The sequence below is a fragment of the Montipora capricornis genome, chromosome 10 (genome assembly GCF_036669925.1).
Source record: "Montipora capricornis isolate CH-2021 chromosome 10, ASM3666992v2, whole genome shotgun sequence".
Taxonomy (NCBI): Eukaryota; Metazoa; Cnidaria; class Anthozoa; order Scleractinia; family Acroporidae; genus Montipora; species Montipora capricornis.
Window position 1 is genome coordinate 37,506,546 of NC_090892.1, and position 12,500 is coordinate 37,519,045.

Sequence of the window (12,500 nt, forward strand, 5' to 3'; positions counted from 1 at the left end):
ACACTGACCTGTCGTTAGTAACGACGATCCCTGCTTCTGCGTCGTGGTGCGTTTGCCAGCTCCAGCAGGACTTTGCTCAGTTGGTTGTAAACATTGGGCCTGCGAAAACCCTGTAGTGCTTGGCTGGATGGCCCACTGCTAGCACCTGACCTAACAAAAATTAATACTGACTTAGCGGCAAGCAGTGAGCTGTCCTTAGAGTTTAGGTGAACTTTGCTGCTACTGAGGCAGGAATTTTCGATTATTGAGTTGTCAATGAGGGTGAAGTTGTTACTTTCCGACAAAGATTTCAAATTTTCATTAGCATCATGCAATTTTGCACTTAAATCTAAATCTTCTCTTTGAGTTAGTGCAGAGAGCGCTATTCTTGAATATGGAAATTTTAACTTCAATGCCTTTCCGAGATCTACAATCTTTTCCGCAAATCTTTGAGCGGAATCTGTTCTAAGGTAATTTGTACCCGCGTGAACAATTACATGAGCTGCATCACCATTGACATTAATATACATAACCTCTTCGGATATCTGATCTGCTGTTTTCCCCGGTATGTAAATTTACGGACCGGTTTCTTTGAAAGCCTTCTTGGATCTATGTTCTTCTTGATAGAATCTCCAATTATAACTATAGGTCTATTGTAGTCGCTGTTTGATGGACTTGCATTCCTCACTGGGTCATTTGGATCCTGGGGACTCCAGGCTGGCGAGGCAGTCTGATGTGAACTTTGCTCGCGATGATCAGTTCCGGCCTCGCGTTGTCTATCCGTTGTTGCTGATGTTGTGGTGGTTTCTGACAAAGAGTATGTAGATTTTGCTTGCGCACTTGCATCAGTTGAAACTGCAGTTAGCACCTTTTGCTGGCCTGAATCCCTATGAGTTTCCAATTCCTTTGTTAGTAGATGAATGGAGGTAATGAGACTCTTTTGTTCTTCTTTGGCCAATAGAAGTTTGTTAGCGTAGTCTTTGTTCACTTGAAGAAGGTGTTGTTTTTCTTCTCTTTCCAGATCCAAATTAGTTGAAATTTTTTTCGTTCAACTCTCGTTGATGGCAAAGTTCGTTATTAATGTCTGCATCAGGGTGTGAGACAGCGTGTTCAAGTTTGATGACTACTTTGCTTCTCGCTTTCCGGCAAAGGGATCTCGTCGGGTAGTTTGTCGGGAAATTTCTCTTTAGCCAGATCAATCAAATTTAATTTCAACTTCTCTGCGTTCTCTTAACCTTGAATCTGGAGAGTTTTTTCTTTGGTATAAAAGTTGCAGGTGATGTGTCCAGGTTGAAGCACCAAACAAGTTCCCTTATCTTGAGGTTGGAAGTCGCTGCTATCAATTCCTATTTTTGATGATAAAAGGTCGAGTGGATCTTCATTCGTGCCAAGCCATTTAAGCTGTTTCTTTGAAGGATTGTAAATTAGAAGACTAGAAGCGATAGAGACAAAATATGGAGAATAATTGCACAACTACGAGGACCTTGCTAAAACACGTCTTAACTCTTCGCTCATGCCATGGAAACCGGGATAAGCTCCGGCCTGATGGGCCTTCTGGCTCATATGCAGAGGCCTTTTTTTAAGATTGACACGTTGAGCAAACACGGAATGAAAGATCAATATCCTTGCACAGTATTTAGATGGTCATGAAGGGGGAATGGGGAGTGGGAGGGGAGGGGAGGGGTTGTTGGCAGTCCATTTCCCAGTCCAAATTTTTAGAAATCCCGGTCCTTGCTACTTAAATCCCAACCGGAGTTATGAAAGGGAAATATAGATCTTGAGCATCAATGTGCTGTATGAAGCATTTAATAATAAATCTTAAAGTCACTGCTGTCAAACCAACGATGTGAACTCAAACTGGCTTATTTATTGCAAAGAAAATTATGTTGACATAATCATGTGAATTAGAACTTACGTAGCAAACTATGCAACCGCTTACACGTGACCGGAAGTGACCATTACATCCCTCTTTCTCTAAAAAGTGACACTGGCTGGACATTAAATAGCAATAACATTGTACTACTGAGTTGAAAAAAAAACTGCTCACAATAAGTGGAACGAGGTAGCAAATTAATCAAATTATAAAGTGTTCCTGTGACATATTCGTATGAGGCTGAAAGCCTCAATTCAGTTCAAGTTACATGTCCATTTTGAAAGGTGGTTTGACCACTCTCCCACCTCGTGTCACATCATGGTGTCCAGTGCTAAGGGCACGCGTTGCTAGGCCTTCTGGTTCCTGGTTTAGGTTTGTTGGTTGGGTGGTACCAGGGGTTAAACTGGGTGCTTGCTCAGATTCAAAGAGTGGGCTGCCTCCATGGTTGGTCTGGCAAGGTATATTCTTGGTATCATATTCTCTCTGTTGGGCGTGAATTGATGTAACTGATTGTTTCTCATGTCAAAACTGGCATGTTTGAATGGCCTCTGAGGTGTCCGTCTTATTTGTGATCTGTTCCGCCATAGCTTAATATCATTTTCTGTAGACACATTTTAGGATCACAGGGTTCTCTCGGCCTTATTGGTAACCACAGCCGACCTCCACTCATCATTTATCATTTCAACATTTTATTAATTTAAGATACAAATTACAATAATAATCCTGCGCAACCCGCAGTTAGGAGAGCTAATCGAGGGGAGTTGCGCTTTTAAATCAGACGTCATTATCAGTAGCTTAAAAAGTTACACAAAACAAGAGAAATAGAAGAAAAGAGAGATAGAAACAAAGAAAGAAAGAAGTGAGCAATTACAATAAAATAATTACTATACATAACATCAAGTTACAAGTTAGTTGCAATCTAGCGTCCTTGAGTTTTGGACGGTTACTTGGTCACCTTGGATGAGGCTTGGAAGAACATGTGTATGCTGAACATAGTAGAATTTCTGAGATGCTTGCTTTTCGTGGAGCCTATGAATGATTTCATCACTGGTGAAATAATTTTGGACTCTTCAAGGTAGGTTGTCCTGTATCTGTCGCCCTAAGAGCAGCTCTGCATGGGATACTAGGTTGTCGACCTTAGGCAAACAAGAGCCATGTTTGGGTCCGATTTGGATCTCTGTGCCTTCTTTAAGACTTTCTTAACAATCTTGACCTGGCTCTCAATGGATCCATTGCTTTTTGGATAGTTGGTGAACTTGTTACTTGTTTAAATCCATATTCTGCTTAAAAGCGATGATAGTGACCCTGAAATTGAGGTCCATTATCTGATCTCACGATTTTTGGAATGCCTTGTTCACTGAAAATCTGCTTTGTTATGTCAACAACACATTTGCTGCTGCTCTGACCCCATGGAATTTTCCTGACAAACGTGTACTTGTAATAGTAATCGGCAATCAGAAGGTATTCATCGTTGGCAAGGTAAAATAAATCACTTCCTATAGTGTGCCACAGTGTAGGTGGAATTTCCGTTCAGTTGAAATGGCGGCTCTCTTGGTTGGTGGGGCGGGAGTTCTTGGTACACCTTGCAAGATTTGGTCATTTGTTCAATATCCTTGTTGACGTTTTTCCTTAATACTGATGTGCGTGCTCTTAACTTGGTCTTTGCTGTCCCTTGATGACTGACATGAGGCTTGGCTAAGATGACTCCATGCAACACTCTTATGATTATAATCCGGTGACGCCGCATAATTAAACTATCTTCAATTGAGAGTTCCTCTCGATAATTCTAGTAAGGTCGCAAAACTGGAGGCAATTTTTTGATAGTATCAGGCCAACTATTAAAGACAACCTCATTGAGAGCAGCCTGTTCGGGATCTTTAGGCATCGGTTCTTGTATGCTCTGCAGCAAGTACCCATTTGAGAGTTTCCCACTTTCGACATATTAGAATTCAGTCCTTAACAAAAGATACCATCTCAAGGCTCTGGGGAATAAAGTGATGCAAATCACTATATTCATTTTAGCCTCGATATGATGCCCTTTTTTCTCGGACTGAATTTTAATATATCGAAATTAGTCTAGTGTGAGCATACTTCATGTATTTGAATATTCAGATCTGGTATGGGATATTGCCTCAACAGAGGAGAGCCTTGAAAGGGGGTCGGCCACATGCACTGTTTGCCTGGTCGGTAACTGATGGTGATGTTATATGGTTGGAGTCGGAGCAGCAGTCTTGTAGCCTTGAGGTTACTAAGGCTAGGTTTTTCATCTGTATAGACTCTAGCGGCTTGTGTTCTGATTCTGCTACAAAACGTCGGTCAAAGAAGTAGGTGTGGAAACGCTTCCACCCATACACCACAGCAAGGAGTTCTCTTTCTACGTTGGCAATTCATGATTCGGTGTCTGTTAGCGCTTTACTGGCAAAGGTCATTGGTTTCTGGTCCACTGCTATTTCTGCGCTGATGGCGTTTTTGACTGTCAAATGCTTCTTGATGCGCTGGACTCCAGTGAAAGACACTCCTGTCTTTGATAAGTTCTAGTAGGGGTGATAAAAGGAACGCTTTGAGTTCTTGCTTGCTGGTAGAGAATGTCATCTTCTTCAAAGCTGCGATTTTTTTCGGGGTTTGGCTGAATCCCGTTCGCACTACAAATGACAACGTTGAACTTTATTTCTTCTGATTAATCTTGCATTTGTCTAGGTTAAGCTTCAGTCCACTGGATCTACGTCTGTCCATCATCTCGTGCTTGTGTTTACCATGCTCTTCTTCTGACATCCCCTAGACTACGATGTCGTCGGCGATGCCTATTGTGCGGTTACACCCCTCGGAGGTCTGATCAATCTTGGCTTGGGAAACATCCTGGGACATCTTTAAACCAAAGGGCATTTGCTCTGTAACGGCCAAATGGCGAGTTGAATGTGGTTAGGTAGCTTGATTCTAGATCGAGATTAACATTCCAATGGTTACATTTGGCAACCACGATGGAAAAGACTTTTGCAGCGGCCAGCTTTGGTAAAATTTCTTCTGAGGTAGGGTTGACGTGGTGTTCTCTGCAAATTGCTTTATTTAGGTCCTTGGGGTCAAGGCATGTTCTCAGTGGAGCATTGGGTTTCCTGCCGTATTCCAGACTGTTCACCCAGGCAGTTTGCCGCGTCCCAGTTCATCTCTGGGGTTTTGAATCTCGTAGGCATTGTTGTGTTAACCTGATTCACGATAAAGAAAAACAAACGGAGAATTTTCGACGTAGTTCGCTTCAGTCTACGAGGCTTCTGACACCATGTCAAACCAACTCAAACTGATTCATTTATTGCAAAGTGAACAAAGTTGAAAATTACCTTGACAGAATCATGTGAGTTTGAGCTATGCAACCGCGTAGGCGTGACCGGAAGTGACTATTACACTGTCATCATCATCATTACAAAATTGATCAACATTAGTATCCTCGCGATAATCTTCCTCGAAGTCTTCGCCCCCTTTACTAGACCTACCAAAATCTCTAGGCATTGAGAAAAAAAAAATAAGTATAGATCTTGAACTTTTAATTAGAGAAGGCTGTAAAATTGCTTTTTATGTTGCACACAACGAACAGTTTTGAGGCTAGAAGGGCTTTTTAAATTGTTTTAGCATTATTGTATGTGAAATATACTTCTCAGTAATGTTTTTGGGATGCATATTTTTGTAAAATTTGATTCTCTGTTATTACTCTTTTCGCACTAATCACTTTTTATCAACATTTTTAGGAAGCGTATTTTTGTAAATTTTAGTCAGAGTTTACAGTATTGTTATTTAGTGTCCCCTATTATTTGGCCGTGCATGGCCAGCTAGTAGAGGATATTGACACTTATATAAAGTTCATCTTCATCTTCCATGCTGTCTATAATGTTATCAATTACCTGTGGGCGCCCTCCTGCACGTTTCTTTGAAGAGTATCGATGAGGCAGAGAAATCTTACTCGTGCTTAGATAAATCGTGACCCCCTCCAAAGTCCAAAAACGGACCCGAATGCTATACTTTCAGTAAAAAGTATTATATACTTCTAAATACCATCATAGAAACTTATCTCTTAACAATCAAGGCCCACAATACATTCAAGAATATTTGCAGCCATACTCCGTTACTGCTCACCATCTACGTTCCTGCGACCAGGGCCTCCTTAAGATCCCCAGAACTAATTTTAAGACCTTTGGGACCATTTCTGTGGAACAAACTGCCGTGTGAAATTCGAAACAGCCAGAGTGTAGTCATTTTTAAGTCGAAGCTTAAGACACATCTGTTCAAGCTGGCTTACAATTTGTTTTAACATTTTAAATAGTTTTAACATTTTAATATTTTTAAAATTTAATCTTTTAATAGTTTTGATATTTTTATATAATATTTTGTAAATCGCTTTAGAATATTTTAATAATTTTAGTGCTTTAGAAATGTTAACTATTATTATTATTATTATTGTAAAGTATCTGTTTACTGGTTTGATTGGAATCAATGTCATTGACAACTTTTAAAAATGTAAACAACTATTCTACGATTGCACTTAACCCTGTCATTGGGCGACGGAATGTGGACTTTGGACTTCGGAATTGAGACTGGGTGTCAACCAAGGTATTGTAACAAAAAAAATAATAATAATAACACTTAAATACTGTGAACTTTAAAGGAAATCGGCTGAAAATCCTTTGAACAAAGTGTAGGCAACCCATAGCCTCTTGTTTTATTCGAAATTAGGCGACATCAAGTGGGGTTAAATTTGCTATTCTCAACGTTGTATGGATTGACAATGTCAGAAAAATGACTGCATGTTTGATGACTGGCAGCACAGTAGACATATTTAAACAAATCGTCTCTTCGCGTTATAAATTTGGTAGTGTCACGACAAATTGAAAGGCAGCTCACTTTTGGTCCCCATCAGTGGCACAGAAATTTGCAGGGCTAACTTTCTTTATCAACTTTTTTTCATGTTTTGTTATTATTTTACTTAATATTCTCCTTGTACTTTTTTAGTTTTTTCGTGATGTTCCTGTTTTCTTCTTCTTCTTCTTCTTCTTCTTCTTCTTCTTCTTCTTCTTCTTCTTCTTCTTCTTCTTTATGTTTTATTTACCTACTTTTTTAGTTACTTCAAGATTCTGATGGAATTACAATGACCATAACGTATATTAATTTAATAATACAATACATACTTAAGTGACCGCTTCCCACAGGGGCTTTTCAAGGCCAATGAAACACAACGAAACGACGGAACAGAACATTAACAACTTTAAAGAATCCGAACTGGCCGGAGGCAAACCAGTTGGCTATTTACAAGTGCAGCTGGGAAGTTGAACCAGGGACTACCAAGATCAACCTAGGGTCTCCGGATCTCAAGGCAAGCGCCCTAACTACTGGGCCACACCACCTCTTAATTTAACTAAACTCCTAAGATGCACTTTAGTCAGGAAAAAAAAATGTGATTCTTCGTACAATTTTTTTTTCGTGGCTTTGTTTGATAGCTGAGTGAGCTAACAACTAACGAAAACATGGAAATGAACTAACTGACGTGATTTGTCACGACATTTTTCGTTTTCCTAATCATTTTAAAAATGTTGAATCTTAGGTAAAAATGAGAGGATTTGTTTTGAAGAAACAAGTGCCTATTACCGTACTCCTGCAGTTTACCACTGGTGTAAAAATACACATGTGGCAAGTTATGTGGAGATGGGAATAGGGTCACGCGGACTAGAGGTTTGTGAAGTGGAGATATTCCAGACAAAGACAAGTAAGTGTTTTTGATTATACACCTTACCTGTTCTTAATCCCCGGTCAAAGATCACATTTTCAACTTTGATGGATGATAACAAATCAAAAAGCAATATAACATCAGCAACCCCATTGAGATGAATATATCGTCACCAAAACCGTTAGGTTTAAATTTATTGCAAAATTGATTGCTTAAGAAAATTTCAGAAAAATGAGAATGCGATGTAGCTTAAAGCTCTAGAATAGGACTATCTGTTTTTGCTTTGAGAACCCAACACAAAAAATAACGTTCATACAAACAATACTTATTCTTATTCAAACATGTATTCCAGGTGCATTAAAATTATGTTACTTTCATTCCCATAAATATTGACGAGATAACAACGTTTTAATAAACTGAGATCTCCAACCTCTGACGAGATCTCAAAAACAGCACCACATGATTTTTTTCTTGTTTTCTTTCTTTTGCACGTCCTGTCTTTATCGATATCCTGCATAATCTAAGTAAGTAACCTGGGTTCTTTTCTTTGGCTCCTAAGTTAATGTTGCTGCAAGGCGCAAAGCAAGAAAATTTATGCAAGTTGGGAATATAGTCGGTATATCAGAGGCTGGAGCGGTCTGTGATCAGAATATGTGTGAGTGAAAATTTAACTATTTCACTTTATATCGTATCTGAACGCTAAACATAATAATACGAAGGAGGAAAGTAAGGGATATCCAATAATCTACGGTGGTGTATCTCGATGAATAATGTGCATAAAATTACTCCATTCTGATTGGCTGATAGCTGTTGTTTTTTTTTTGTAAACACAGTGCTAAAAAGAGTTAATTCAGTGCAATTTACTCACAGAATTCTCGCTTTTGATTGGCCTATAAACAATGGGGTTTTTTAAGAACCAAGCAAACGTGAGCACTGGATGATGCAATTTATGTCGCAATTTTTGCATGATCGCGTGATACGCGTGCGTTGCTTCTGTTTAACTATCTCGAATTTTTTCATGTATATTATTAATAAGTAATCGCATGATTTTTCTCGTGCAGTTTGGAATAAATAAGCACTTATTAATTTTTTCAAAGACTTCAAATAGCAACCACCCTACGTGCTAGTGCAATTTTGTTCGTTTTTGAAAAATGTCTTCTTTCTTATTTATTCCAAATTGCACTCTATTTACAAATTGACATGGCAGCCTTAGTGGATCGATGAGGCGCACGCGCTTGTTTTTGTATACTGTGGAAGCGACTGAATTTTGCGCCGTGTAATTAAGAGAGTACTAAGGCTGTAATGTTTTCACATCATGCCTTTTTCTTAACTGCGATGTTTCTTTTTTTCTAGCTTTTGCAAGCAAAGAGCCAACTAAAAAACGTGCAAATAGTATTACCCTTAAATTTTCTCAAAAATTTAATTATGCCACACGAAAGAGCCAAAGAGACAAAGTTACAGGGAACCTTAAAACAAGTTGAGCAATTATTCAACTGAACACTTTTAACTTAATGAGCCTTCCTTTTAACGGCCGACTACTTTGTTTATCGCAATGGCAATTAATATGATGCCAATTTAACTTCAGAGACATTCACTATTTTGTTTTTCGTTTGCTTCCCCTTTTGTAGGCGCTTTAATAAAAAAAAACAAGCGAGACTATGTTAAATTGTACACACTTTAGCCTGTTTAGCAGGGGGATTGGTAAATTTTAGACGCTTCTTTTCTACCAAGGTTGACTTTCGAGTGATCGGTTAAATGACCGAGCTAAATTCTGCACAGAGCTCAAAAGAGAACTGAAGAGAAGGGAGAGGGGGCGAGGTGAAGGAGTGAGAAACTGCCTGCAATCAACCCCACAAGATTTTCGAAACCCCTATTTCCAATCATGTGCGACGAAATGGGCTTGGTGTCTACTACCAACCAATTGTAGCACGGCTTGGGTAAACATTCACAGGAATACCTTTACCGGTCTTGACTCGAAAGTGTACACAACACTAACATCTCGGAGAATCCCAACTCCTCTTGTTGGTTTTGCATGTAAAGTAAAGCTCAAAACTGACTTTGGAAAGTTTGTTGGAGCAGAAGAAAATTAGACTATTCCAATTTACTTTTTGCTTTATAACGCGAAGTCTCTCGCTGTAATGGCACCCAAGTGAATTTGTTTTTGTCATGGCTTGTCAACATTGCCAGGAATTTCGGGCATGCGCCTAAATGCCTTAGAAGAGAACCATGCAGTGTGAGATTTTCATCCCGGAAAGGTGTACGTTTTGCTGCACTTGTATTACCTTTTCCTTTCCACGTGCTCGGTTATTTACCAAATACCTGTATATGTGTGTATTTCAGTTTTGACAGTAAACAAACTACTCGTTCGAGCCATGGGTCTTTTTTTATACCAGCAAATTTTGCACTCGATGTTGTTGAGTTAAGACGAGCCATTCACAGAAAGAGAAGACGAGAAGGCCGAAATATCTCGTTTTAGCAAAGAAATTGCGTATGTAGAGGCTTAGTCTCGAAGAGAGAATTTAATAGTTGAAGGTATAAGCGAAGTCTCAACTGAGGAAAAGAAACTTGAAGATATAGCTTCAGTGTTGCGAACATTCATGGCATGGACATCCCGATTCTATTGAATTCCAGAGAATACACATATCCCCTTGGCAAGAAAAGTTCCAAAGGCCCAAGACCAATCATTGCGCGATTTCTTTGGTAAAGTGATAAACAAGAAATAGTAAAACGAGGCAGATCTTTTAACGGTGATGACATCCAAATTTATTCGGACCTCCCAGAGTCAATCCAAGATGCTTTATAGGCGACGGCAAATGCCGAGATTGAAAGCAGCAAAGGAAGCAGGTAAGACGGCTTACTTTCACCTAGGCAAACCGGATGTATTCTATATCGACGGCAAGCTGATTCTGGAATGAGACACGACTCTATTTTTTTGTGTGATGCAATGAAAACTGTTATTTCGTTTAAATATTTTGTAGCGATCTTTACATTTTCTTGTGCTGATATGAGAAACTTGAAATTTAGAGTTATGTAGAGTAATCCACTCTCTCCGCGTTGTTCTTTTTTTTTTTTTAATACTGGTATATACAATACATACACATAATTTCTGTAGATATTGACGCAGCTCCAAAAGGAAATTAAAGGAATTCGTATTAGAAATTTGACTTCATTTGTTCTTAACTCATCCTGCATTTTATTTTCCACGAAAAAAAATGCTCTCTCGTTATGATGTATTTTGTTTTTGTATGCAAGTTTCAAATTAATTTCTTTGAACGTAAGGGCATAAGTAACTTTAAAAAAAAGGCGCACGATCTTAACTTGTTGTCCGAGAAGAAAGCAGATGTTATTTTTCTTCAAGAAACACATTCCAAAAAAGAATCAGAAACATGTACAATGGAAAAATAAATGGGGTGGCAACATGCTTTTGTCCCACGGTAGCCCCAATTCTTGTGGAACCGCAATGAGTAATAGTTCCATTGCACAATGCATTTTAGAATTTGAGATCCCGTGGGGCGTTATATTAGCTCCAAGGTACAAGTAGACGATAGAATATGTGTTCTTGTCAATATTTATGCCTCAAACAAAGATAAAGATTCCATCCAGTTTACAGGAAATTGCATGTTATACTTCAATCCGAAAATCTAGATTCTGAAGAGCATATTATTCTTGGTGGAGAATTTAAATGCCCTTTGAATCCTGCGCTTGATAAATGAGGTGGTTTAACGACACCGAGAAATGCAGTAATAGATAGCATTGGATGTCTGCAAAGTGAACTCGAATTAGTGGAAATCAGGAGAATTAAAAATCCTCAAACGCCACCTACCATATTATGCCGGTTAGGTTTTTGGCTGATCTCTCATAATCTTTGTGATTTTGGTAAAATTGAAGAGGTTAAGGGCCCGGGGATGTGGAAAATGATTGTTTGTATTTTAGATGATGAGCAATATTTGGAATCTTTAAGAGAGCTAATATTCCTAAATGCAAATCACAGAGGGGGAAAGGAATTCTCGGATAAGCATCTTGCTGGGATTGGATTAAATATAATATACGGACACATGTCATCGACTGCTCAAGAGAGAAAGGAAGACAACGAAAAGAGAAAGAAAAATCTCTCCAACAAGAATACGAAGAAGCAACGAGATTGTTCGAAAATGACTCTTAAAATACAAATAGGGCCAGACTAAAGAAAGTTATGGATAAATTGGAACTGTTTCGGGCCCGAAAAGCCATTTCTGAAACTGCAAACCGCTTGTTTTGAAAAACCGATCTTTTAACATGTTTTCAAGCTAACTAAAAGAAACATGTCCGTGAAGTTTGACGACTTAAACCCTGTCCGTTCTTGAGATACAAAGGGAATTGTGGAACCCGAAACAGGCTCGAAAAGTTTCGGGACTTTTGAAAAACAGGCCACTGGAGAAAGAAGCTCTAAATACTTCCTAAATTTAGATAGGAGAAATCGTGAGAAAAAACACATAAGAAAGCTGTGATACCGTAAGTGGTTCAATAACCGCGGACCCATATTGCATAGTTTCGGAACAAAAGTCTTTTTACTCTAATTTATATAAATCCAAATTATCAAACTCAAGTGCCTCTGAGGAGTTTTTAAGGAGCCTGAATATTCCTAAATTATCTGAGGAACAAAAGCTGTCCTGCAAAGGCCAAATCACATCTGAAGAATGTAGGATGTTCTTGGAAACCTTTCAAAAGAATAAACCACGAGGGAATGATGGAATCTCAATTGAGTTCTGAAACCTGCTGGGATCTTATTTGCGAGCCATTTATGAACTGTGTAAACGAATCTTTCGAAAATGAAGAAATGCCCGACTCCTAAAGGCAAGGTGTCATCACTCTGATAAAAAAAAAAAGAGAGAAAGATCAAACACTTATAGAAAATTGGAGTCCTATTTCTCTTATTAATGTGGATGCAAAAATTATTTTTAA

At 38.7% G+C, this 12,500-nt stretch overlaps 1 protein-coding gene across 1 annotated transcript in view; it reads left to right on the top strand.

Moving 5' to 3' along the window:
* The window catches only part of LOC138021308 (uncharacterized), a 188,633-nt gene that overhangs the window by 28,996 nt on the left and 147,137 nt on the right, over window positions 1-12,500 (top strand). The window contains exons 5-6 of the mRNA XM_068868154.1: window positions 7,437-7,598; window positions 8,119-8,214. Of these exons, the coding sequence (XP_068724255.1) occupies window positions 7,437-7,598; window positions 8,119-8,214 (258 nt within the window). The remainder of the gene's footprint in view (window positions 1-7,436; window positions 7,599-8,118; window positions 8,215-12,500) is intronic.